The 27,708-nt window shown below is 48.8% G+C and overlaps 2 protein-coding genes across 2 annotated transcripts in view; both read right to left on the bottom strand.

Annotated features, from left to right (window-relative positions):
- Positions 1–321: 321 nt before the first annotated feature.
- The window catches only part of LOC129387131 (alcohol dehydrogenase class-3-like), a 762,528-nt gene continuing 735,141 nt past the window's right edge, over positions 322–27,708 (bottom strand). The window contains exon 10 of the mRNA XM_072286648.1: positions 322–408. Coding sequence (XP_072142749.1) covers positions 384–408 — 25 coding nt within the window. The 3' untranslated portion in view covers positions 322–383. The remainder of the gene's footprint in view (positions 409–27,708) is intronic.
- LOC129387014 (uncharacterized) lies at positions 15,109–17,699 on the bottom strand. The gene is made up of 4 exons (XM_055075642.1): positions 17,482–17,699; positions 17,212–17,391; positions 16,813–16,960; positions 15,109–16,301 (listed from the first exon to the last, which is right to left on the bottom strand). The coding sequence occupies exons 1-4, from the start codon at positions 17,664–17,666 to the stop codon at positions 15,630–15,632; spliced, it is 1,185 nt and encodes a 394-aa protein (XP_054931617.1). The 5' UTR covers positions 17,667–17,699; the 3' UTR covers positions 15,109–15,629.

The following is a 27,708-nucleotide window of genomic DNA, read 5'->3' as shown; positions in this document are numbered from 1 at the left end:
ATGTATAGTAGGCACACATTAGTCTTTGTGATTAGCTATGCTATGAGTTGCAGTACTTAGTATTATTTATTCATTTATTTATTCAAACAGCAGGTCAAGATACTGGCCCATGCAAGAGTTCCGTATACAACAATGCCTTCAATGAACGTACAATGTTACACTTAGGTTAGGTTTCTTTTCAAAAAGAGAGACAGGCTTATTGCTTTGCATGTCGGGTGGGTAGACGTATTGAAGAAGGAAGGATACGTGTGGTAGGTTCTTCTAAAAGCTGGTGCAGTGGTTCTGAAAAATCAAGATAAAGAAAGACTCAGACGAGCGAATCACGTTTATTTTTCGATACCGTTGCCATTTATCAGCGTAAGAGGCTGATCATTGGGGGCACCTCAGAGGCTGATCACTGTGCGGATTCTGCAGAAAGAAAGAATGAAAAATGTCTAAGTATCTCGTTTGACAATTCATGTCTTATTGCTTAAACAACAGCAATAGTTTAAACGGTGAAGACATTCTCCAAATATTTCTGCAAAGCGTATCCTGCAAATTTCAGCCTGGAGCCAATATTTCTAAGCGGGGACTTGGCATCATTCATCACGTGCAAGGTGAAGGTGGCGGGTTAAAGCGACACTGGACAGGTTAAGCTGTATTAGTGAGCTACCCATGTGAAATACTAAAAAGGACGTTCCCGCCATAGGAAGACGCTCGCCAAGCCAGAAAAGACGGAAATGCAAAAGACGTTTCAAGTTTCAAGCTTTATTTAATATAAATGACGCATACAATTATAAAGTACACACTTTTAGGGCCCAACAAATTTGTTAATAAAGAGCCCCTTGAAGTTCCCGTACCAGCTAACTATGATGCCGTGTACTTTGACGACATCTAGTTTAACCAAGTGATATTTCTGTTGGTAAATATGGATGAAGTTGTATTCGAAGAAAACAAAAGACTGAGTTTCACAAGTCTTGAGAACCCTTACGGAGCTGCAACGGCCTAACTACGAAAATAAAGGTACTTTGAAATCCGTGATTTCGCACTGACTTATCAGCGGGGGCCTTCCTGTGCGAATTGCAAGAAATGCAGTTGGTGTCTTCGTTGCCTCTTCTACCAGTCCACATATTACCCTGAAGTTAACGAAACTATTGTTTTCAGAAAATATTTTGCAGTCTATACTTATTTATGACGTAATTCTCTTCAGCATCGCTTTAATGAACGAGTGACCGTTAGCCGGGTAGACTAACATAGGCACGGCTAGTCTAAACACGTTTTCGCTCGCAACAGCTATAATGTTGTCTTTGCTTGCACTGTAGATCTACTTTACAAAAATAATCACAAATTCAACAATTACTTGAAGAACAACGAAAGGGTCCGCTACCCTCACGATATTGAAGGCTTCGTTGTCTGTTGGCTTCGTAGGGTGGACTAAAATGCATGAAACCCCTCTACTGCTCCAATTATTCCCTTGCAGAAGCGGTGGACGAAGGACTGTGTACTCAGCTGCAAGGCATAGGTTTCCTGAATGTTTTCCGTTTGTTTTTTAACCATAATGCTCAATTCACTACAAGGCAATTAGTTACTTCTTTCCGACGTTCAACGAATAAAAACGGGGACAGTCCACTTTGTTCAAGAAAAATACTCTTCGAAAACATTTCCCGTCGTTTCGTGGATGCATGTTTAATCTGGGATCAAGATGGATGGCCGCGTTAATTAAAGCCAATGAACACCTCTGATGTAGCAAAGTTCACTTGAACAAGAGTGCGAAGTTCGCATAGGCGGTTGAACAACGCTAAAAAAAACAAATCAACAAAAGCGCTGAGTATCAGCTCGTGGTAGTGTATTCATCGGGAGTAAGAAATGAAATGGCAGGCAGAAAAAAAAGGAAGCCAACGTCACATCTTCGTGCCACTAAGAAAAAGAACTTGAAGAATTAAAGAGAACGTGCTGCTGGCAACAGTGGTGAAGCGAAGTGTAACCTATGGATTGGATTCATTGAATACTGCTTCGCTCCTGAATTTAATAGTTTTCGCTCCTACGGTGGTCTGCACCAATGTGCACCAATGATTGGGCCTGTCTTTAAATCCTTTCTTCTTATATGACTAAATGTTCTCATACCTAGCCGGTGGCTAGTGATCCATATGCTGTCGCGCAACAATATTGTATATTCATCTGAATAAATGTATAATGATTATAAACAAAATACAAAGTAAAAGAATGTGGTATAAGGTTTGTAAACAGGGATAAGGTGCCTCAGAAAGGCTGGCCAACGTTTCGATAGGAGGACCTATCGTCGTGAAAGGCGGCCTCGTCATGCTCGGCAAGTTAGATTTAAAGGGTTAGTGCAGCGACGTATGGTTGTCGTCGGTGGCGGTTGGTTTGATGCCGCTTCTTTATTGGTATAGTGGCGCTCCTGCCGTCGACGCAGCGGCGATGACTTGTAGAGCTCGCTCGGAGACGCATTTATTGCAGTCGTTTCGCACAACGGAGGCTGCGCGAGCACGCTCTGCGAATCACCATTCGGCGAGCCTACCGTAAAACGCCGCTACGAGTTTGACAAGTAGCTAAGCAGAGGCGGTTCTTATAGAAGAACGGAACATTAATCAAAGCGCAAGCACAAATACATTTGTAGAGCTTCCAGTTCATTTGCCCTTTCACGCGTTGTTGTTGTAGAAACGCTTATAAAAATCCGCAGCGACCTTCGCCTTTTCGGGCTGCACTAAGTACAAGTCATCTCCAAAAGGATAGATGTTGGGACCAGTTTGCACGTCACTACGAAGTTATGACAGCGTGATACGCACAAGAGTGAAGTGACAGAACGAGACCGACGAGCCCTGGCGCACAAACTGAGAACCCGATGGAGACCCTCTATCCCTTCGGACGTACGCCAGCCACAATTACTGGCGTTGGCAGTGATTGACGCGCACTGCTTAAACGGGCGTAGAACAGAACGGAAAGTGCAGGGCGACCTCAAACAATAAAATATATACTGGGTTTTCACGTGCCAAGACAACGACATCATTATAAGTGACGCCATAGTTGGGGACTCCGGATTAATTCTGACCACCCGGGGTTCTTCAATGCACGGTACACAGGAGCTGTTGTATTGCATCGACAGAAATGCGGCCTCCTCGGCGATTTGGTCCCGCGCCGTAGCGCTTAGCAGCGCAACGCCAAAGCCGCAGCCTCTGATATGCATGCACGAATGACAAGTTCCGAAAAAACCAAGAGAAATAAAAATCGTTCACACCTCACGCCCGAAGCGCCCCATGAACGCCTTGAAAAGGCGATCTCATTTTCAGTCAGTGAAACAGTGGAGCTATGCGTTGGTAACTTAACTTTTAAGAAAGGTGCGAGGTCGCGGCCCAGTAAATTTCATTTTTAGGGGACGCAGAGAGATATGTGTTGTAAGATATCCTAATGGTAATGATGACTCAGAAGTTTGCCCTTTCATGTTTTCCTCTTTTAACTTTTATATGCCTAAATTGTATACATATGTTTGTTTTTTGTCATGCAACAGCAAGAGCACCGTTAATGCGCAAAAAAAAAGGAAAGAAACGCCGATGTAGTAATGTGGCTCAGCAGGTTTCCTGATGCATTGAGGAGTGGCCGTGGCGGTACCATGCGCCACTCAATTATCGCGAAGAGTGTAGTCCCAACCACGTTTTCGAGAGCCGCGCCACCTCGCCCAAAGAACTTTCTTGTAACACCTGTAGCCTCTGCATATCATATTGACCGCAAATAAAGACGGGGACAGGGGGAGAGAACATATAAACAGCACGGGCGGTAACATTCAACTGTTTTATTCACCGCAGCCCGTGGCCATACATAGGCATATAGAACATGCGCAGATCGCAGCAAACAAGAACACTCATCAGCCTAGCGTGGCAACCAATTATCAAAAAAATCTACTTCCGATTGAAACAACCTAATGGAGGTGTCACTAACACAGTCTTGGTCTCTTTTTTATGTGATAAGCCTCCGTCAGTGCGCGTGCAGTCAGGTCATGGCTTCTCCCCAGAATCTTTATCTCCTTAAACAGACGTGCACAGCGACAGGCATTGCAGTGCGCAGGCAAGTGCGCCAATTCATCTTTCGTTACCTTTTGTTCGTGTTCCCTGGCTCGATCATTCAGGCACCGTCCTGTCTGCCCTATGTAGAACTTGTCACACGCCAGGGGGATTTAGTACACAACTCCTACATTGCATTTTGCATACGGCTTGGTGTGGTTCTTGCCACACCAAGCCATGGTGTGGTCAAGTGCGGTCAATACGATATGCAGTAAACACCAACTAGGCCAATGTTAAGTTCTTCTGGCCCTGTAGCCTCGTCGATGATCTCGCACTGACCATCAAATGAGCGTGAAGTGCAACACGTTCCCGACGATCAGCGCCCACGGGCTCCTTACGCGGCGAGTACGGAAGCGTGCTGCGCTCTTGCCCCATTGTTTTTCCCATAGCTCCGTGAGAGTAACAGTGCGAACGAGTGCTGCATACTTTCGAACACATGAACAAATGAGTACAGAGTTGATTCACTGCTCCCAAGAGCCGGTCGAGGGAACTGTGGGGAAGTGCACAGGACCCCAACACCTTAGACTGTTACACCGTCCTGGATCGCAGCTAGAAATCACAGTTTGCCTTCCTATCAGAAATATTCACAGCTAGGAGACTTGATCCTGATTCATATTAAAACGCGGTGACTGAGAAAGAACAGACGACAAAAACGCGAACTCTCAACTGGTTTATTCCAGAAAAAAGTTGGCACTTAAGTATTCCAATGTTACTTTCACCACAATGGTAGTGGAACTGAATTGTTCCATATTGCTTTTTTTTTCGACCTCGTGCCGATTTTTAGACAAAGTGCGAAATTAACGCAGAACTTAAGAGCAGAGATGTCATCTATGCGCAGGCTAAAACTACAGTTTATCACAAAAATGACAAAAAGAGAGTTTGCTTCATTGATATGATCTGAGAAGCAGTTATTCTTATCATGCTATTAGAAGCGCTACCTGGCCAAGACTGACTAATAATGTGGCTATCACACCAGAAAGGCACATCTGTCATTAAGGCGATTAAATCTAGGCAAATTTAGTGACATAGTCGATAAGCCAACTACAGTGTCAAGCCCCAACCGAAATATCGCGAACGATTCAAGAACCCTCCATTGCAGCAGAACTTTTTGTTCGGCTAGTTGGTGCATGTTACTGAAGTACTAAAGCGCCTAACGGACGACACAAGAAGAGACACGGACGAGCGCTCGTCCGTGTCTCTTCTTGTGTCGTCTCTTTGGCGCTTTGGTACTTCAGTAACCCTCCATTGCCTTCTTGCCTAGCTCGCGCAGCCAGCCTGCATTCGAAGACAAGGTTCTTCAGCAAGCAAATGACGGTAGGCTCTTGCGTAGAGGCTTGAGTTGGGGCTGCACGTTGGCGTGCCATCGCTTTCACGGCCATGGTATTACACGCCCAGGCTGGGCTTCAGAAATCAGGCCCGGGCTCTTGCAGTGCTGTAGTTTGGGCATTACTGAACATGTTTCCACGTACGCAGTATTCGCTTCATTGCAATAGTAATTGCACGGACACTCCAGCCGATGTGACGTTCCGTATAAATTGCGAGGTCGAGAACACCATCCCTTCGCGGCATGTTCCGTACGTGCGAGTGAAAGCACGTGAGGGAAGCCAGACACGCTGCGCGAGGTGGTGCGCGCCTTGTTACGGCATCCCACCGCTGCCACCACTGTTACGACTTTGCACCGGTGCCACCACTATAACGACTCTGAGGTGGTCCCGTAGCGCTCGTCACCCGTTTCGTGACAGAGCGTTGGTAGCGAAGACTCCGAGTCAGGCGTCGGTGAGAATAACAAAAGGGACTTCATACACTATATACAGGGCATTATACAGGACATGAAGGGATCGGCACTGGGGCCGAGAGCTCACAGCAAACGCGACTGTTCCCGCACGGCGACGTCCGGCGAAAACCCGTGACACATCTCACTCCAGTCGAGAGCGGCACTCTGCTCCCGGTGGGTCGGCGGATCCGGTTTTCCAGGCGGCGCGTCGCGGCTTATAAGCCCCGAGAAACCATTGTCACTCAAACGGCCCAATACAAAGCCAGCACTCGACGGTCGTCCGAGAGGTCCAACCAGCGACCGCGCTGGCCACCCGGTTCAAAGTTCGTGCGCGCGGTGACCTCCAGGCAAACGGAGGTGCGGCGCCGGGCTGTCTGGCACTTGGTTGCACGTTTGGACATGTTGCTCGCCGATACTTCTCCGCAGGACACCGCTTCCTGACGGCTCAGCATCTTGACTTGTCAAGGGAGAATTAGGGCGTTGTGCCTTTCGGCGCAGCCCCGGGTTTGTCCAAAGGGCACTCGCAGGATAAATTCTGCATCTTGTAGATTCGGAATCCGGGCTGGTGGTAATGGCACAACAGCATCCCCGCCCTCAGATAAGGCGCCGGGAAGACGAGCTGCCTCCACGTGGCTCGGATGCCAGGCGCGCACGTTCGTCAGGCTCGTCCAAGTTCACGTCCAGTGTCGGGACGCCAGGTAACTTCACGTGCCCAGGTCCGACTCGCTAGGACAGGAGCTCTGCTCACCACGTTGTCGCCAAGGCACCTCGACCAGCTCCACTCGGGTCGTTCCTAAGCCCTTGCTTCTCGCCACTGGTCCCGGTTGGTCGTTCTGCACCTTGCAAAACCGACCGGCAAAAGGCAACACCCAACACGAACAAGTGCCCTCTGTCTCCCGTCAAACACCAGACAAGGCCATAATCCAAATCAACCTAACTAAATTGCTATCCCTCTTTTTGCTCCCGCTGCAACAAGAGGCAGGTGTACGATCTTGTACACAAGGCTCAAACAACCAGTTTTCAAATTAACAACACACCAAAATATCAGGAACAATTAATAATCAGAAATAATAATGACAAATAGAATGGTCCCCTTGAAATCACTTGGACCGAAAACACACTGCTGAGGAAGCAAGTGAGGTCGTTCATTTTTCCCGGTGATATTTTCGCGGAATCAGAAGCTGCTTATATTTGCGACCCTGCTTATCCGTGTAGCGGCGGTGCACTAAGCCAGCTTCCTCGTAAAATGAAACCCTCTTTTTTTCACTCCCCGTTTGACGCTCTTCCTCAGATCGGCTAGTGAACAGTCTCCCTGTTGCTCGCGAATCAGAGTTTCCCTTTCAACTGCAGCCTGCTCCTGCCAGCTGGCGGAAACCGGAGCGAGTGTGGAGCCCGCGTCGCCTAACTGCGGCGTCGCGTCGATATCGCGGCTAGCACTGCACGTGTCACTCCCACTCACTTCCAGAACACGCTCGCCCAGGCCAGCCTCCGAGCTCTGCATCTCCCGTGCCTGCTCGCCACTCAAGTTACCTTGATCGATCCGTGTGCCGCACCGCTGTTCCCTCACCAACGCAAAGTCAAGTTCCCTCGACAGCGGGCGCTCTTTGGATCGCGTGAGGGCCATGTACGCCACGTCGGCAAAGAATTATTTGCCCTGATCCTTCAGCAGCTGCTCCGAGCTATTTGAGAAGAGGTAGGAAAAGTGCTCCGGGAGGGCGGCAGACACAGCGGCTTCTGTGTTAAGTTTCCCAAACTCTCCTTCAATGATAACCGTTGCGATCGGTAAACAGACACTCTCCTCTTCGGCCACTTGCCGTATCCTAGCGCACTCTCCCGTAAAATCACTCGAGGAAATGAAAGACGGGTGGACAACGTCCATAGTTGCTGCTGAGTCCCGAAGTGCACGGCACTTCTTACCGTTTACCTCAATTTCCTGCACATAGGGCTCCAATAGTCCTATGTTTTTGTGAGTTTCCTGTATTGCTGCAAAAGCAATTTTCTCTGGGCAGCTCGCAGCGATGTGCCCTTGCTTTTTGCAATTGTAGCAGGTTAACGGTTTCCGTTTTTCAAAAGAACGCGTCGTATCGTTTCGCTGTGTGGGACCATCGCAATCATTCTGAGATGCATTCTGTCCTTCCCTTACAGTTTCTTTGGTAAGACTCGTCTTCCCGAAACTCGCGACGCGTGATTTGCTTCCGTTCGTCGGGCTTCCCGGAAAACCCATCTCTCCTATCTGCTTTTTCTACGCGCACTGCCTTGCTGTGCAAGCTGCGGCGGGTGTAATACTCTTCCGCTAACTCTGCTGCCTTGTTTAGCTTAACCTCCTTTAGCCTATCTTGCAGCCAGAGCCTGACATCCTCATCAATGCAACGGTATAACTGCTCCAACGCGATGCATTCGACGATTTTGTCGCGGTCGTCGTAAACCTCTTCGCCCTTCAGCCATTCCACCAGGTCGGCTTTTAGACGAAACGCGAAGTCAACATTCGACTCCCTGCCCTTTTTTGCATACCAGAAGCTCTGCCGGAAAGCTTCGGGCGACAATTTGTACTTCCGCAGTAGCGCTTCCTTCACATCACTGTAGCTCTCAAACGCCTCTTTCGATAAGCAAGTTATTACGTCTGATGCCTCCCCAGGAAGCAAGGCTAACAGATTCTGTGGCCAGAGGGATCGCTCAATGCTATTCCGTTCGCACACGTGCTCAAATTTCACGAGGTATTTGGCCATATCCTCTCCGACGACAAAGGGTGGAAGTTGATCGCGTATTCTTGGAACGTTAGAAGTGAGACTAGTCGCCGGCGCGCTATTTCGGGTCACCAACTCTTTCATTTTGAGCTCGTGCTCACGACTCTCTCTCCTTTCCTCCTTTTCCTCCTCGCGACGTTCCTTGATACCCGCCCATGCCTATTCGGCTTCCTCAGCCGTTACGTCCTCAGTCCTCATGACCTCAAGGATCGCATTCTTTCTTTTGGTTGAGCCCAACTCAATGCCCAACTCCTCACAAATTTGGAGAAGTTCCTTGACCTTGTACTTCTCCATCGTTCACACTGTCCTCCTGCTGTTTACCCTTTTGAATATACCTGCCGCACGCTACTATAATGCTACTAGTAAGACATCCGCAAGTATTTCACACACTGCCCTGTTTACCCCCTCAGCATCCCCTGGTTTTCAAAACACTCTAACTAGGCTTGAAACACACAAGGTTAACACAATGCAACACCAAATCCTCCCCTGAGCTACTATAACCTGTGTCAGAGAAAGTCTGGTGTTTGAGGTAAACTTCAGGCACTCACCGCGCCGAGGTAGCCGATGCCGGTCAATCCCACCGCTGCCACCACTGTTACGACATCCCACAGCTGCCACCACTGTTACGACTTTGCACCGGTGCCACCACTATTACGACTTTGAGGTGGTCCCGTAGCGCTCGTCACCCGTTTCGTGACAGAGTGTTGGTAGCGAAGACTCCGAGTCAGGCGTCGGTGAGAATAACAAAAGGGACTTTATACACTATATACAGGTCATTATACAGGACATGAAGGGATCGGCACTGGCACCGAGAGCTCACAGCAAACGCGACTGTTCCCGCACGGCGACGTCCGGCGAAAACGCGTGACACATCTCACTCCAGTCGAGAGCGGCACTCTGCTCCCGGTGGGTCGGCGGATCCGGTTTTCCAGGCGGCGCGTCGCGGCTTATAAGCCCCGAGAAACCATTGTCACTCAAACGGCCCAATGCAAAGCCAGCACTCGACGGTCGTCCGAGAGGTCCAACCAGCGACCGCGCTGGCCACCCGGTTCAAAGTTCGCGCGCGCGGTGACCTCTAGGCAAAAGGAGGTGCGGCGCCGGGCTGTCTGGCACTTGGTTGCACGTTTGGACATGTTGCTCGCCGATACTTCTCCGCAGAACACCGCTGCCTGACGGCTCAGCATCTTGAATTGTCAAGGGAGGAATAGGGCGCTGTGCCTTTCGGCGCAGCCCCGGGTTTGTCCAAACGGCGCTCGCAGGATAAATTCTGCATCTCGTAGATTCGGAATCCGGGCTGGTGGTAATGGCACAACAGCCTGCACCGGCAGCGACTGCGCATTTCGGACGGAACGGGCGATCGCGGCTCGATTCCGCGGCCCGCGTCCGGAGAGGAAACCGGGGGCCGGCAGCGCGGGGCGTTTTGACGCGTTGAGCTTCGATCCCGCCAGCGAGTGCGTACATTGCATGACCGGGCGCGGTCGAGCGCGCCGTCTCTTGAAAGCATAGAGTTTCATATTAGTATAACAAGAGGGAAATCTGGAGCTGCGATTGTTCAATCATCATGGGAATGATGGGAAGTACAGGCTACGGATTGGCATTCTGTTGACTGGCGAACTAGTCTACAAGTATTTTTTAGCAGTTTTGGTTTCGCTCCAAGAGCAATTGCTATAAGCTGCAGTGGGACAGTGCACCGCAAAGCACTCTGCCTTTGTTCTGTTGCTCCAAGTGGCAATAGCGCGCTTGGCCAGCGGCTGGGACGATCTTTGTGTCGCGGTGTGGTATCGAAGCCCTGACGAGAAAGCGACGGCATCGTAAACGTTGAAAGAACATGTTTTGACCGTTTGGACTTTGGTTTGTTAAGTCTGTTAGGTTGGTGCTGTAGCGTTACGTGCTTTATGGAACTTGAGAATAGGAAAAAGAAGGCAGTACTGATACGAGACATAGAGAGTTGTACTTCTAGTGGCTTAACAATCAAATTTTATTGAGGGCTTCATTATGCATTGTTCGTTTATGTGCTCATTTGAAATGCGTGTTTTAGGACTTTGAGAACACAATCCTACTTGTGGTAGGAAAGGTTGCTTCTTCCTGGCTGTAGTCTAGTGTCGCAAAATGGGTAAGTGCAAAGCCACGCCATAACGCTCCGGAAGCGGTACTTCAGTATAATATATAATGAAGCATACTCGTAGGAGGCCACAAGCGTCCCAGCTAGCATGCATCAGATGCGCTTAAAAGTACTTGAAGACGTTCAGCAATCGTGAAAGCCGAGGCAGCCTTTCGAAAGAGCGAGAGAGTTCGCAAGTGCCTGTCGTCTGCGAGAAGTCTCGCGTTCGCGGCGAGCAGACGTCGTAGCAGACGACACTTGTAGCATTCCTCTCAAAAGCGCAACACTTTCTCACCAACAGCAAAATTTTATTTCAATAAATACTTGGTCAGTATTTTTATATAGGTACTCGCACGGTTGTTATTGCTGTTGTAAAAATAAATAATTAATTATTCTCTGGCGTTAAATCGTGAACAGAATCGCACAAGAATGCATACCCTGGAGTTTCCTCGTGTAAACCATAGTAAACCGTGCTTCAATCTCCAAGTAATACAAAGTTTATGTAACGTGTTGCGCGTTATATGAGACAATGCAGAAATAAAATGAGGTATTACGCGATAACATTTGAGTACAGCTTCATTCACTGCGCCACAAGCAAATGCCGCTAGTCTAAAGATCGAAGTCAATCCGAAGCCTGTACTTCCCATCATTCCCATGTAGGTTGCGCAACGCTCAGACGAACCCCCGTAGACACTAGCGCCACATTTCCCTCTAGGGTATTTTTTTGGAAACTCTATGCTTGAAAGGGACCTGCAACCGGCTCATACCTTTGTGGGCGCTGTGTTATCGCTGCTCTTGCGCTGGCGCCGTAGACGGTACAGGCCATTACGCTCGCTGCTGCTCCGCGCTTGCTCACACCAGCGTTCTGACAGCGAATGTCCGCGCGCATCGAGTGTGATGTGTTCATGTTTGCTTCTGCACGCTCACACCATGCTCGTTAATTAACTAATACCCTAGTTACACGGGCAGCTTAACCGTGGTTAACGCGAACCGTAGTCCGCCAGAGTTACGCGGGCTATCCCGATCACGGTTAATGGTCTGATGACGCGTCACGTGATATCTTGCGTAAAGGCTTCATTTTGAATAACTTTTCTTGGACATTTGATTACAGTGGTATGAAGATGTTGTTTTTCAGCAAAACAATTGTCATATTTGAGAATTTTAACGTGTAAGACTGCGTTTTGCACGTGTAGGTTATTTAGTTTCGATACTCCTACTCTCAGTTGTGAGCATGCTTGGTGGGCATACAAATATATAAAAAAATCAGAATTAAGGGTCACAAATGGGTAAATATAAAATAAAATTAAGTCCACTGAACGAAAAGGTAAAAAAAAAATTCTTAATGAACAAATGAATCTTTCTACTAACAAACATTGGTTACATAATTAAAGGGAGCACAACTTCACGCGAATGCACTTTGGAACTAAATGCTTGCATTTACAAAAAAAAAAAAAGAATAAAAAAGGAAGAAAAGGCCGTGCTTTCAGGTGTTAATGTATGTACTTCACATGGCACATGGCGATTTCACATGGCACAAATTATCGCAAAGAAAGTACATGTTAAAAGTACTGAAGTGATAACGTTAAAAGCAGTGCCATCAAACTGGACGAGAAAGTGAGACGCACACAAACAAGCAGCATTTGTGTGTGTCTCACTTGTTCAATTTGATTGCGCTGTCCTTAAGCTTTGAAATTTGTGCGTAGCCGTCATATCTGTGTAGAGGCGCACGTTTCGATTACGTGAGCGCAGAGCGGCCAGCTTATCTTCGCAAATCCGTATCAGTGCCTCAGTTGTCGCGTCAGGCCAAATGATACGCTTTTTGGAAAATATCTGGGAAGTGCCAGCGCTGCACTCGGGAGAAGTACCGTCCGCACTCTTGCCCTTTTCCGAAACGTCGGTTACACTAAACCGAGGTTACCAAGCTCGGTTGGCGGTCAACCGCGGTTAGCATCCTAACGGCAGTTTCAGCTGCCGTGTAACCGCGCTAACCGCGTTTAGCGATAACCGCGGTTACGTTAACCGCGGTTTAGGTCGCCCGTGTAAGAAGGGTATTGGTAAGCGAATGTTTCCAAGTTTATACGGCCGATAAAGCTACATAGAGTTACAAGCTACTCCACTCTCACGCACTATTTACGGAACGCAAAGGCTTAGCTACACATTACCAAGCACTCTTAACGCATATGAGCACCAAGACATTGGAATCAAAACACCAAACCACACCAATGTGGTTAACTTCTTTTTGTAACTGCGCATTCCTTAAATTGTATTGCTTTATATCATTGTTTTTACTGAGCATACAAGTACAATGCCAATTTGTCTTCTCTTGCTATATTATGTGCAATAATGATCCTATGTCAGCTATTTTTCGTAGTGGTGTATAATAATTATTTGCCTTCGCTTGTGTGTTTACCCTGTCATTGCTCTTACAGGGTGGACGGTGCTTAGTCAAGCTGCAGCATCCGCAGCTTTTCGCCGTCCCCCCTTTTTCACAGATGTTTTTGTTTGGTGAAAATAAAACACTGACTGACTGACTGACTGACTGACTGACTGACTGACTGACTGACTGACTGACTGACTGACTGACTGACTGACTGACTGACAATCATTACTTCGTATGGCTGTGTACTAATTTGCTATCACAATCGTGATCTCGCCTTTCGGGCGAGACTACGACATTTTTTTTTCTTATAGGCCGGGCCCTGTCCTGCAGAGGTGGGCCCTGGCTAACATTAGTAACATGAGCTCGGGGCAGGCTCGGGCTTGGAACCAAGGGCTCGGGCTGGGCTCGGTCATGTACGCCCGGGTTTGGTATCACGCGAACGGGTTGAGCTCGGGCTGGGCGCACGACGAAAAATAAGGCCCGTACAGTGCTCTGGTTTGGACATTAATGAACGTGATTCGACGTACGTCATTTTCATTTTAATTAATTAATCAATTATGGGGTTTTACGTGCCAAAACCACTTTCTGATTATGAGGCACGCCATAGTGGAGGACTCCGGAAATTTCGACCACCTGGGGTTCTTTAACATGCACCAAAACATAAGTACACGGGTGTTTTCGCATTTCACCCCCATTGAAATGCGGCCGCCGTGGCCGGGATTCGATCCCGCGACCTCGTGCTCAGCAGCCTAACACCATAGCCTCCATAACCACGGCGGGTCGTTTTAATTTTATTGTGATAGCAATTACATGGATAATTCAGCCGCATTTTCGCATCGCCGTCGCTGTGATGTTCCGTATAAAGTCCAAGGGCGATGATACCGTCGGTTCAAATCATGTACGAGAGAAAGCACGCGAAGGAAGCCGACGACAGCGGCTTAATCTGACGCGCGCGGAGAAAGAATGCAGTCTACGGGTCGCGCGAGAGGGTGTATGGGAGGGAAGGAGGGGGTTGTGCTCGGCAGTAACTGCGTATTTCGCGACCGCGCACAATGATGGCGGCTCGATTTTGCCGTGCGCTGGTAAGGAGGCGCCACAATTTTGGAACAACTAGCGCCACCTCTAGGCCATGCCGAGAGTTTGCCGTCGTTCGCGCCACTGGCCGGCTGCTGTTGCTGCCTTGCGACATGGCAGCACGGAACGAACAGCGTGTGTTGTATTGCGGATTTCGTCGAATTGAAAACATTGACGAATATTTTAAGAGGTGTAGCATTTTGCGTGGCAGCAACCTCTACGCCGGGAACGATGTTTACGGCGTAAGAGAGGAAATTTCGTGCGCAGCAGGACCCTCCGACATATTCGGAAAATGCATCGCGCAAACGAAGAGTGCTGATTACGACGTGCGACTGACGGTAAGCACAACTCATGAAACAGCATTATATTTATTCGTTGCATGTTGATGAGAGGTGTGCGATGCTCGCGCAGTTGTCTGCGAAGCCAAGATGGATCGTTTGTTTCATGGATGGATGTTTCTTACATCGTTTCATGTTTCTTCTGCAGGTTGGTCTAGTTATACACCCAGAACAGCACTGGCTGTGCTGCAGCCCTGATGACATCATTTCAACCAACAACGCAACTCGTGCGGTTGAAATCAAATGCCCCTTTTCTCTAAAGGACTCAAAGCTTATTGATGCTGATCAGGAAGTGAGCTATATAAGGTACATCCACTATGTCAATGGAAAGTTGACTCTAAGGAAAACCCGCCCGTATTTAACACAGGTGATGGTTATATTGTATGTTTTAAATATTCAAGAAGTGCATTTGCTTGTGTACTCAAAAAAAAACAGAGTCTCAGCCTAATTGTTGAGAGGGATGAAAAATTTCTCTCCGAGTACATCCCTAAGCTTGAAGGATACTATTTCAAATATCTTCTAAAACGGCTTACAGACTTATCAAAACAAAATGTTCAAGTGTAATGTGCTGTCCACGAATGTAGCGCCTTTCTTTTTGTGAAGAGGGGTTCTTGCAGCCTAGGCATAATTAAAAAGGCTGGGTTGAGAGTGAAAACATGTTTTATTGCAGAGTTTTATTGCAATGCATTCATGCGTTATGTACACTTGCATTGAATAAAAATGGTTCCCAGTCCTACTTCAAGGTCCTGCAAATGTTCTGTTGAACACTTGATTGCGTCCATTTCTGCCAAAGTAAAATCGGCTTAGAATCTCAACACTCCTCTACAGTGTCAGGCTTTTTGGCACCAAAGATTGGTGGCTGTAGGTTGACCAGAATACAACACATCCGCATATTATCGCTCATGTGAGGAATCAGCTCAATGGTTATTCTTGCGTTGAGGATGTTGAACATTTTCACACGTTGAATCACCCTTTCCACGTGTATGCGAACTTGGGCGACGTATGTTTCCTGCAGTTCCTCATGCGTAAACTGCACATTTCCTTTTGAAAAAGGGGGCAAAACAACAATGCCTTTCTGGCCTGAAACGGGCGCTCTAATGCCCGGAAAACCCTTATCTGCAAGTACTATGTCGCCAGGCTCAATCCTGTCAAGGAATCCGGATTCAAGTGTTATGTGAGTCTGATGTGCGACCACCGTAGGCTTCGGAGACGAACGTGACTACACCATTTGGCAAAATGCCTAGTAAAAACTTCAAAGTGTAGCCACCCTTATAGTGTGAAAAGAGTGCTCTCCTTTGCTCAACTGTAGGTGGTTCTTCAGTTCTTACTTCAGTGCAATCTATTATATAACGGCAGCGTGGATAGTGCAACTTAAAACATGCTGGCATGGTTGCTTGCACTGTGGAAAATGATCGTTCGGGTATCCATTCCTTCATTGCAGCCAGCAGGTGAAGTCCAAAAAGGACCCCCAAGCTAGCAAAAGAAATGCCAAGCTTAAGCTTCATCAGAAAAATTACAAGTTTCTGAGGAATCGGCACATCGTTTCGCCTTACGGCTATTGGTGACAGGATAGACATCAGCAAAGCGAAGACATTGGTGCTAATGCCACATAATTCCCTAAATCCATCTGCTCTCTCCTTTAGCGAGTCATACCCAAGGAATACACAGCTTCTTTCGTCTGTTGCAGTGCTTGCGGATCTTGTCGTCGGGACTGTCTGCACACGTATGTTTGATGTGCTTGCATGTGACACCTGTGTAGAGGCTGAGCCATTTGATGTCACTGAGAGTAATATACAGCACTGGCCTCCATGTACATCTGCGTCTGTTTGAGTCCCCTAGAATATGTAACACATGACAAGCAAAATATTGTTAGTCAACACTAATAAATATTTTGTCAAACTGTGGGACGAAATTCACATCACTGGTTAGAAGAGAATTAAAGTGCTGTTGGGGACACACCTGCATAATACTGAGCACAGAAGGGTAGAGACTCAAGCAAATACTAACGGGACTGCCATGGCTACACACAGCTGCATTAGCTAGGGTGCCCTAGTTCTGGCTGCCTTTATTTTCTTTCTTTTGCAAAGTTAAACAATAGTATTATTTTAAGCAGTAGTGGCACGGTCAGCAACCAACATATTCGAGTTCCTTCAACGTACGTGCAGGAAGGTAAGGAAAAGGCTGTAATTAAAACAAACAAGTGGTGGACAATTTAAATGTCCCATAGCGTTGCGTTATGCTTAAACGCATAGTACTGTAGAATTATGCCTCTGCACAAAAAAAAAGCAGCAGCCTACATATAGCAGGCGTTAGCATTTGAAAGGATTCTATACATGAGGGCCTTACCACCGAAGCAAAAGTAACGCTTTTATCTGCAGCTTCCAATTGGTCCTCAACGGCACCAAGGACCAGACCACCGAGAGAGGAAGCGCCTGTTTCGCTGTCAGAACCAGTAGACGTCCGCGCCGCACATGCTGTAACACGTCGCCGCAACCTAAGGTAGAGAAAACACACGATTGTGTAGTATAACAGAAAACTGCGCAACTTGATATGGGCTCGTCCAGCGCGCGAGGACGACCATGCACAAAGACGAGGAAATCACCAGCATAACACCGACAGCATATCGCGGGGCCGATTCGGAGCTCAACTCGTGCATTTTACCCTTTTGCGGTCGTTAGAGTACTGCCCGAATTTTTATTAAACACAGTATTAAAGCGTACTATCATCGGCTACATAGGAACTTACCGCTTGTATCTCTCTAGCTTCGTTGCGGGCCCTACGCCATCTTCTCTCCCGTAGCAGGAAGGGAATATCGTTGGAATGTAGGCAGGGTGGTGGACAACAGTACCCTTCTCATTACCCACGAAATGGGCGCTACAAATGCGTGTTTGGCCCTTAACGGGTTGCCACAGTCCATCGTCCGCACTAAAAAACAAAGAAACGAGGCATTACTTCAACTGTAACCATGGAGAAAGCCAAAATCAACGCAAGAAAACGAAATGGTCACTTGTTTACCTGGCTCTTCGCCACCACCGCTCCCGTCGCTCCTTCTCGTAGGGCTTCCATGGAAAGCTATAGAACTTGATGTTCGGGACTTTCCCCCCAACATTTCTATAGCTGTTGTGGCAACCATACACGCAGCAATAAACGGTGCCACCTTTTTTCTTCCGCGATTCGGAGCTGTCGGAACGAGACGCCATGCTGACTGCACTGAGGCAGGCTGCTTCGAGACGACGGCAAATTTCCGCCGCGTATTACAGGTGGCGCCACTTGTTCGGTTCAAAGCTGCAGCGCACGGGGCCTATATGAGGGAAAGAGGGGAGGCCGACGGCGGCTTCGACTCCGCCACGAGTGCGTACTTTGCACGGCCGCGTGCTTGTGCGCGCCGCAGCCTGGAAAGCGTCTGCAGACGGCTCGTACCTTTGCAGGCGCTGTGTTCTCGCCGCTTTAGTGTTGATGCTGGATAAAGGTCACATCGCTTGCTGCTACTCACACCATCTTTTTCACAACGAGTATCTCCGCTCGTCGAATGTGATGGGTTGACGTTTGCTTGTGTGCGCTCACACCATGCTTGTTAATTAAGTTGGTAAGCGAACTTTTCCAAGTTTTGACGGCCGATAAACCTACTATCCATATTTTGTATAGCTCTGCCCTAACTTTTTATCACAATCGATGCTTCCCCTTGCACGCGTAACTGCGACTGTTTTGTCGTAACGCCAACGGAGCCAGCCTGTTATTTTTTTCACCACATATACAAGGTGTCCCAACTACCATGCACCAAGAGTTAAAATATGTAAATGCCACGTAAACCCATAAAAAATGCATACTTACTTTCTTTAGACTTCTTTACAACTTTCTGTCAACTTTATTAACATACTATGTACTTTTACTTCCTATTAACGCTTGTAACAAGAAAGTTGGTAGGCTTCGTATTTACTTTCGTTTGAAGAAAGTTTGTTAAAAGAAAGTTTAAAGGAAATTGGTAGGCTCTGTTCTTACTTTCTTTTGAAGAAAGTTTGTTAAAAGAAAGTTTTAAAAAGTTGGTAGGCTGTGTTCTTACCTTTGTTTTAAGAAAGTTTGTTACAAGAAAGTTTTAGAATAGTTGGTAGGCTCTGTTTTTACTTTCGTTTAAAGAATATTATATCAATTGTATTTGCTTAATTCATTTGTTCATTTAATACTGCGATAAAGAAGCATAATATGCAATTTGGTAATACAATAATTAGTACGAATGCCAGAGTGTCATAGTGATAAATATAAAGAGTGGGTCACGCACCGTCATTCCAACAACCTATCACGCACGGATAATTCCGAGTCTAGTGGACGAGACGCCGCAGTTATCCTTTGATTACGCGGTGTCGTGGTCATACGACAGAAAAAAGAAATGTATAGGGACTGCGGCTTTAAGTGACAGACGTCAGCAGCAGCGTGAGCTAACTGGGCGCAGAACGTGCACCCCCGACACGTGCACCCCCGACAACCCATTCCGGTAGCGCACCAGACGTTGCGGCGCTGTAGCGGCATCACCTCGCGCTGCTCCTTACGATTAAATAGCGCTAAGCCGATGTTAGAGGTTTGGAGAGGCTGCGAACTAAAAGGGACGCGCATGCAAGAGCAGACGTCTCAACACGTATCAGGCGCCTTTTTCACTTGTTGGCAATGGCCCGCGTTTTTTGCCCGAAGCCATGGCTCATTTCATAGTGTCCGCGACTGCAAATCGCCGACAAAAGAAACACATCGAGTTTGGTTCCATCAAAGCGCGGCGCTTTGATGGGCTGCGGCCGTCCGCTACTGCGCGACAGGGCTAAGTGCTGAACTACTGGCGATTCACGCGCCCCCCGACCATCAGCAGCAGAGGAGCCGAACGTGGCACTAGAAATTTATCAAGCGCGACAAGCGCCAGCGCGAGAGCGAGGGTGCAGAGGAGAAGTTTGACGTCACTCGGGGTACTCTCGTCGCGAGCGCGCGATAGCAGTAAAGCGCCTCAATCTCCCAAAGTAGCGCCATTCGCTTCCCTCCTTCTCCGCTCGGCGCGGCCTCGACGGTGGGAGACACATGGTGCGATTTTGGGTGCGATCGGTCGTACGACCATTCGCACCGGCAGCCGCACTCAACAGGTTTTCAACCAAATCCGCCGCACGCGGCGCCGAATCGGAAGCCCCGCATGCGACCAACTCGCTGAATATTGTCGTGCGACTGCCGCATCGGTCGGGCGGCTGCAGCCAATGACAGCGCCGGTAGCGCGAACGTCACGGCCACGTCGTAGACGCGACGGGGCGGAGCCGGCGTGCGAGCGCCTCGCCGCTCCGATCATGTCTGTTTTTTTTTCTCCCTGGTCGAAACGAAGGCCTCTTTCGCCGGTGACGGCGGCACATAAATAAGCTGCAATTTGTTTCTGACACGAAATAACTGATAGAATAAAGTGGCCTCGAAAGAGTGCATGTTATAAAACGTTGTGCGATATAGTAAATAGTTGGCGTGATTTGTAACCGGACGCGGTCAGCGCAGATGCGCCAGCAATCGTCTATACGAAGCGGCTCGCCTGACTGGCGTGTTTACTCATCGTTACTAACGGCACCGAGAAAACTAACCGTATTTTCACTTAAGAGAAACATAAATGTTCAGGCATTGATCGTGCTGATGAATTTAGGCGCTTTATTACGAGCTGCGGACGCATCGGCACGGGCCCTCGTCCTCGGATAGACGGCCGGCGAGCTAGGCCTACACATTCTCCCAGCGATCGCAAGCTCGCCTGGCATGCTCGTTCGCTTCCGTCGGCGCCAATGAAATCAAATGTGCTGCAAATTAAGCATACGATAACTGTGTACACGTTGTGCCGACTAACATAGACGCTTCGTTATACGAGCTGCAAGCGATCGTGTCACAAGCGCCACCGGTGTCGGATTCAATGGCCGAGCGAGCTGTGCCTGCCGGCTCCTATAGCCATCGGCGGCTGTCAAAGGAGCCGTTACTGCTAACGCGGCCTTGCGGAAACACGTCTACAGCGCTTGCATAGGCGTGTTTATATTGTCATCGTTTGTTTCAAACAAGAGAGCTGTGCAAATACGTTTGCTTTCACTTTCTGTTCGAAGTTACGCAGCATTCCGAGCTTCCACGCAGGGGCGCCGGTTCTGGGCGGAGCTACCCGCCGCTCGCTCATTCGTACCGTGTGTCCCGAATCGCCGCATGCGGCAAGTCGCACACGACGCACCGTACGACAGATCGCACGGAAAATCGCACCATGTGTCTCCCGCTTTAAGCGGGAGACACATGCTACGGAAACACGCTACGGGAGGAAATCCGCAGAAAAGTTCGAGCCCTGCGGAGCAGTTTTTTCAATCGAGATCTTTCTTCGTCAGTCGGTAACTGGCCTTTAGAATTTCGTGTTAGAATTGCGGAGGAAATAGAGAAAATGACTATTATTCAAGGCGTATTTAAGGCGTAAAGCGCGCGACGTTGAGAGTTCGTGTTGCTGAAACACGACGCAAGCACGCGGTGTACTCAAGCACGCGAGTAATTACCAAAGTTTCAGGTGTTGACAGCGTGAACGTATGTGTACGTGGTTTCGTAGGTTCATTTACGTACCTGCAGGATACTTTTGTTTGGTCGGCGCGTGAGAGATTCCGGCTGTGTGCGGTCAGCAATGCCTGGCAACAGGGCCGTTTTTTCATTGCGCGGTGCTTTGGTAATCGTGACGATATATTGTTTTTTTTTGCAAGTACTGCTCCAGGAGGGCACATGTAATGGCTAACAGAGGCCTCTGAAGAGCACGTAACATTACACTAATGCAGGCGTCTCAGGGAGTGTTCGCATACAAAATTGGCTGTCCGCGATCTTATATCCCCTTGGCATGCACAGGCTTCGGCGAGCCCCATCCAGCGCTGGTTCTAGCTTTGGTGTTCCCGTTGCCGCTTTGGTGCCCTGGAGGCGCCGTCAATAATACGAAATAATGACAAGTTGTTACACTAGTAAATAAAATTTATTGAAGAAATACAATCGCGCCGAGGCGCCAACTTCTAAAGCAGCGCTAGCGCGCGAGTATTATGAAACGCCAACGAGGAATTTACCGGCCCACGTACGACTCTACGACCAAAGTGTACGTTAAACATCCCCAGGCGAGGTAGATAAAGTTATCCGGAGCCATCCACTACGACCTCCATCCTAGCTTTAGTCGCTTCGGAACGTTAAAAACATTAATCACCACAAACCAAATCAATACATGCGGGCGTACATTCGAAGCTAAAAGACTGCATCGTAAGTCATAATGAGCCTTGCAATAGCGTCGAGAATGTGCTAACTTCTGGTGGAGCTCAAAACATACCCTGAATAAAGTCGCTTTTATGTCACAGGCCAGCTGCAGATGCGTGCATTTAACCGCAAGACGATACTACATGAAACAAAGAGAGCACATTAGAAAAAGGAAAGTCAAACAACGCGCTAAAAACCACGCAGAGCATGAACACCCACTTTTTCGAAGCGGAAGGCGTGAACTAGGCTCAATATAAGAGGTTGTGAGTAGCCGTGGCCCTTACTTCACTAAGCCGTGCGTTCTTTGCCACTTCCTCGAAGTCAGCCCGCCCGATCCTGCGAATCCACACTTCTTTTTGCGTTGCGCCCGCCGGACGGCAAAGCAAAAAGCTTTTTGCCCTCACTGTGTCTGTTGCGGCAACCGAAGGCGCAGCAGCATGGCATCGCAATTAAGTTCTCGGCCCTGCACATTCTATTACGCTAACGCACTCCGCCAGTCCGCCTGCTGTATTTTCGTCGCGCAGGCCCAAGTATGGAGGTCGGCGCGCGCTGGAAAGAAAAAATATACAAAAGCGCGGCGCCTGCTCCGCGCTGGAAAGAAAAAGATATACAAAAGCGCGGCGCCCGCTTCCACGTGACACAGATTGGCCAATGGGGGAGCGGAGGAGGCTGAGGCGACAGGAGGCGTGGAGGAGGACGCGCCAGGGTGAGCGGGATGGCGCAAAGATCTAAGAATGGCGCTACTTTTGAAAAATTGAGAGGTTTTAATTTGTTTGGTTCACAGACCACGTCGGTTGTACCAATGGTTGTACTAAATGCTCGTTGCTGTAAGGCGGTATGGAATCATGTTGTAGAAGTGCCTAGACAAAATGTGCTGCTTGTCGTGTGCATTACCCATCGCAATACCTACCGGACTGGTGTAACGCCATTAGTTCGCCGTGTTTCTCGTGCGATCCACCAGTGTCGACTGTGAGTGTCCTATTATAGCGCCCGTCCGAGCTGCCTTTGTTCTGCCGAGCTGCCTGCCAACGCTCTCGTGAAAAGTCTGGTGCTGGGGCTTCGAATCATAGTGTATGGAAGACTTTGTAGAAGGTTGTCAGTTTGTGGAGCTGGAGTTCATCGAACGCTCTACTGTCCTTGCGCCAGAAAAAGGTCGGTGCCACGGTACATGTGAGACGAAGGAGCGTTTGCTGACTACGTCTTGAAAGGTAAGCAAGTTTGGCGCTTGCGCGCATTCTTGAAGCTTATGGTTCATGTAATGAGCGTCCTGTAACTAGCCAGAGCAGAGCGCTTTCTCATCGTAGTTCGCCCATGTTGCTGTGTTCATTTAGCAAGCAATTTCACGAAAGCTTCGTCTGAGGTTGCTGCGTACTAGTATTCTTCTGTGAAGTATATGCTACCCGCCTTGATTGCTATGACTGACTGGGCACACAATTATGAAAACACTGAAAGTTGCTGTTTGCTAGGTAGTTTCCTGGCAGGAAATTCTGCGTTATATTGGCATTCCCGCAATTATAGTACATGTGTAATGTATACGTCGATGTGTCATAGGCTTCGCGCTTTCGCACACGATAGCTAAGTTTGACGAATGAGCTGATATAGGCTTGTATGAAGATTTTTGTACGTATACAGTTGCGTTTGAATGTCTGCGTCGCGAGAACCTACCTGTATTGTTCATGTTATTGAGTGTCTTCGCGAATTTGTCTGATCCAGAGAAGATATCGGCCGATATTACAATAACAAGGTTTCTTTTTAATCGAGACATTTGAATGAGACGCTGGCCTTTATTATATATATTATAATACCGAGACCGATCAAGTTGTCCAGCGCTGTTTATTCCAAAAAAGGCAATGCCCCAGCTCATGCGCGAAGAAGTAGAAGAACAGGGAAGATGATGATGGCTATGTACTAATGAAAACGACGTACTACGTTAATAGTGCTTACACTAACTTCCCCCAGTCATGGAAGCGGCCAGCCTGACCGCCGATTAGAGATTATCTAAACGGGGAGTGAAGGGCTTCATCCAGGAGACGTGAACGATTTCGGCATTACGGCGGCGCGGGTCAGTGACGGAGTGTACGGGGCGGAAGGGATAGTTCACTGCACATGTTTGCTGCACAACGGTGTATGCGCCAATGTAGCGTTGAAGGAACTTCTCACAGAGGCCTGGGGTGCGGACTGGAGCCCAAAGCAGGACTTGGTCTCCAGGGTGAAAACGTAGGTCACGGCGTTTGTTGTCGCAGTGGCGCTTGTGTTCAGCTTGGGTAGCTTCTGTGCTTTGCCAGGCAATTTGAGGGCAATGTGCAACTCGGGCAGCAACATCTTCTGGAAGCGAAGCGTTAGGCGAAGAAGGTGCTAAAAGAATTCTCTGTCGAATATGGTGGAAGGAGATCATCCATACACAAGGAAGAAAGGGCTGTAGGCGGTAGTCTGTTGAATAGCAGTATTATATGCGAATGTCACAAAAGGAAGAATTTTATCCCAGTCAGTGTGTTAAGGACCGATGTACATGGAAATTATGTCAGACAGCGTACGGTGGAAGCGCTCAGTAAGGCCCCTGGTTTGGGGATGATACGTGGAAGTCGATTTGTGGACGCTATTAGCGGCCCGAAGAGCTTCCTCGAGAACTTGTGAAATGATCGCCTTGCCACGGTCACTAAGTAGAACGCGAGGAGCCCCGTGGCGCAAGACGATGGAGCGCAAGAAAATGTCGGCGACCTCAGAAGCGGTACCGGATCGCAGAGGGGCAGTCTCGGCATATCTTGTTAAATGGTCGACCGAAGTGACAATCCAACGGTGACCAGAGGGTGTCAACGGCAAGGGACCATATAAATCAATACCAACAAATTCAAAAGGTGCGTCCGGGCAAGGGAGAGGTTGTAGTAAACCAGCAGGAGGGGATGTCGAGCGTTTGCGGCGCCGACATGACGCACAAGAGGCAATGTATTTGGCCACCGTTGTGGATAGGCCAGGCCAGAAGCAGCGGGTCTTTATGCGGTCGTAAGTCTTGGGGAAGCCTAAGTGGCCAGCCGATACGTCGTCGTGAAGTGCCTCTAATTCTCGCACGCGAAGGCAGCGAGGTAGAACTGGGACCCACCGGTGACCTGTTGGGTGGTAAACGTAGCGGTGAAGCACGCCACCTTCAAGGCGGAATTGTCAAAGTTGGCGTCGCAAGCGGCTGTTGGGTGGTTCGGCGAACCCACTAAGGCGATCCATGAGAGCTCGACAGTAGGAGTCGGCCCGCTAAAGCGAGACGAAATCAGAGCGTGATGAAAGGGTAACTTGGTCCAGGGGCGTTATGGAGAGTTGGTGTGAACCAGGCGTAGCATCGGAACGACGTGGTGGGGAAGACGACGGCGCGTTACCGGGAGAGAGTGAGAGTGGGCAGCGAGACAATGCGTCTGCATCATGACGACTTTTTCCAGACTTGTACTTTATAGTAAAGTCATATTCCTGCAAGCGGAGTATCCAGCGTCCTAAGCGTCCTGACATGTTTTTCATTGATGACAGCCAACACAGAGCATGATGGTCGGTGACGTTGGCGAAGTGGCGGCCGTAAAGGTAGGTGCGAAATTTCTGAATCGACCAAATGATAGCCAGGCACTCTTGCTTTGTAATGTTATATTTCCGCTCAGCTGGAAAAAGTGTTCGGCTTGCTCTTTAGAGGCTACATTACGTTGCAGAAATACTGCGCCAATACCTTGTGCGCTTGCGTCACTATGGAGTATGGTGGGGGCTTGATTATCGAAGTGGCGAAGCACTGGTCCGCAAGTAAGATGCCGTTTAAGAGCTGAAAAGCTGACTCGCAGTGTCGCTAGTCCATGTGAAAGAGGCGCAGGTTACCAGTAGCTTGTGTAGAGGAGCTGCTATTCCAGCGAAGTTGCGTATAAATCGACGAAAATATCACGCCAAGCCGAGGAAACTACGTAGATCTTTCTGTTGCTGGGGGCGAGGAAACTGGAGAACAGCACTAATATTTTCGGGGTCTGGCTGGATGCCTTCTTTTGAGACGACGTGACCCAATACTTTTACTGTCTTGCTTGCAAATTTGCATTTTTTTGTATTGATCTGGAGACCAGCATTTGCGAGGCACTTGAGAACTTCTTCTAATCGATGAAGATGCTGGTTGAAGTCAGACGAAAAGATGACACTATCGTCCAGAAAGCAGAGGCAGGTCTTCCATTTTAGACCACGAAGTACGTTGTCTATCATGCGCTCAAATGTGGCAGGAGCGTTACAAAGGCCAAAAGGCATCACGTTAAATTCATAAAGTCCGTCTGGTGTAGCGAATGCGGTCTTTTCTTTGTCAGTCTCGTTCATCGGAATTTGCCAATATCCTGATCGAAGATCAAGGCTGGAGAAATACTCCGCCCCTTGTAGTGTGTCCAAAGCGTCGTCAATTCGAGGTATTGGATATATGTCATTGCGTGTGATCTTACTGAGCGCTCGATAATCGACGCAAAAGGGAATGGAGCCATCTTTTTCTTTACCAGGACTACGGGAGAAGCCCATGGGCTAGATGAAGGTCGTATTATCTTCCGCGCAAGCATGTGAGCAACCTGTTTTTCAATGACCTTTCGTTCGGACTGCGATACACGATAGGGGCGTCGTCGTATTATAGCGGAACCATCGGTTTCGATGCGGTGTGTAGCCGCAGCAGTTTGGCTCAACACAGGGGAACAGCTATCGAAACAGGCTTTGTGCTTTGCCAAGACAACCATTAAGGCTTCGGACTGCGCGGCTGTTAGGTCAGAACAAAGAACGGCCGGAGGAGGCAAAGAATCATCCAAACCTGCGGTTGGTGCTGGCGATGAAGAAGGGCAAAGCGTGACTATAGAGATAGGTTGAGTGTCGGCGAGGGTTGTCACAGTTGGGCAGCATCACAGGATCTGAGGTCGTGTTGCAAGCAGACAGGAGGGCGCGGCCACGTGAAAACCCGACGAGACAGGTGGCAATCAGAATTCCGCGAGAAGTACAGCGGGAAGAAGGGGCGACTAGGGCGTCTCCGTCGGCGATCTGACTGGATGTTGCGGCTACGTCTTTGTGACCAGGACGCAGAACGTGGTCTGCAGCGATGGCCAAGTTCACGAATGAAAGTGAAGAGTCCGTAACAAGTGCAAGCGCTGTATCCGTGATATGGACAACTTCCTCTCTACATGAAATGACGGCTGGCAGAATGTAGGAAGTCCCAACCCAGTATAAGTTCATGGATACACGTTTGAAGGATGATAAACTCAATGCGTTGGCGTATGCCGTCGATTAGAACACGAGCAGTACACTGTCCGTCGGGGTGAATGAATGCATTATTAGCACCACGCAAAATAGGTCCAAGATGAGGCGTTTTTACTTTCCGGAGCCGGGAACACAGATCACTACAAAGAACAGAAACGGCGGCACCGGTATCGATGAGAGCTGACGCGGGAACACCTGTGACAGTTGCAGAAATCATGTTAGCCGGGCGAACAGGAGGAATTTTCGAAGACCGATAAGAAGCACTTTCCCCTCCAGAAACTGCAGCAGTTAGTTTTCCGAGTGCTGGTCGACAAGATGGCAAGTGGGGCGAAGCGGTGAGGTAGAGCGCCGGTAAGGCGATGGAGAACGACGTCTGGCCGAACGGGAACTGTGAGGCAGATTGGGAGCAGCTGGAGGAGACGGAGAACGGTGCTGAGGGAACGAGTACGATGCGGGATAGTAGGCGTCTGGTTGGCGAGTGCGGTCTCTCTCCTGCTCTGCATAGCCTCATCTGTCATCCTGCTGGCGACGGTGGCAGAAGCGAGATATACGGCCGCGTATACCACAGTGAAAACAAACAGGACGAGGTAGACGCCACTGAGGGTAGGATGGCGCCGCAAGTGCTGTGGTTCCCATCGAAGCCAAATGGTCATAGGCACGGAGGTCACGGTAGGGGTGGGTATCGAAGCAACACCCGCATAGGTAGATGTGAGGCACGCTACCGGAGCAAGATGTGTCGTGGGTGTAGTCATTGCTGTCAAC

This window comes from Dermacentor andersoni, chromosome 2 (genome assembly GCF_023375885.2).
Source record: "Dermacentor andersoni chromosome 2, qqDerAnde1_hic_scaffold, whole genome shotgun sequence".
Classification (NCBI taxonomy): domain Eukaryota; kingdom Metazoa; phylum Arthropoda; class Arachnida; order Ixodida; family Ixodidae; genus Dermacentor; species Dermacentor andersoni.
This window is presented reverse-complemented; position numbering and strand designations above follow the sequence as displayed.

What these genes read in the sequence shown, in the direction of transcription:
- LOC129387014 (XM_055075642.1), bottom strand. Translation starts at nt 17,666, where the DNA reads ATGGCGTCTCGTTCCGACAGCTCCGAATCGCGGAAGAAAAAAGGTGGC. An exon ending in CGGTGGTGGCGAAGAGCCAG is followed by an intron (nt 17,392 to 17,481) that starts GTAAACAAGTGA and finishes TTTGTTTTTTAG; the next exon opens with TGCGGACGATGGACTGTGGC. An exon ending in AAGCTAGAGAGATACAAGCG is followed by an intron (nt 16,961 to 17,211) that starts GTAAGTTCCTAT and finishes TCTCTACCTTAG; the next exon opens with GTTGCGGCGACGTGTTACAG.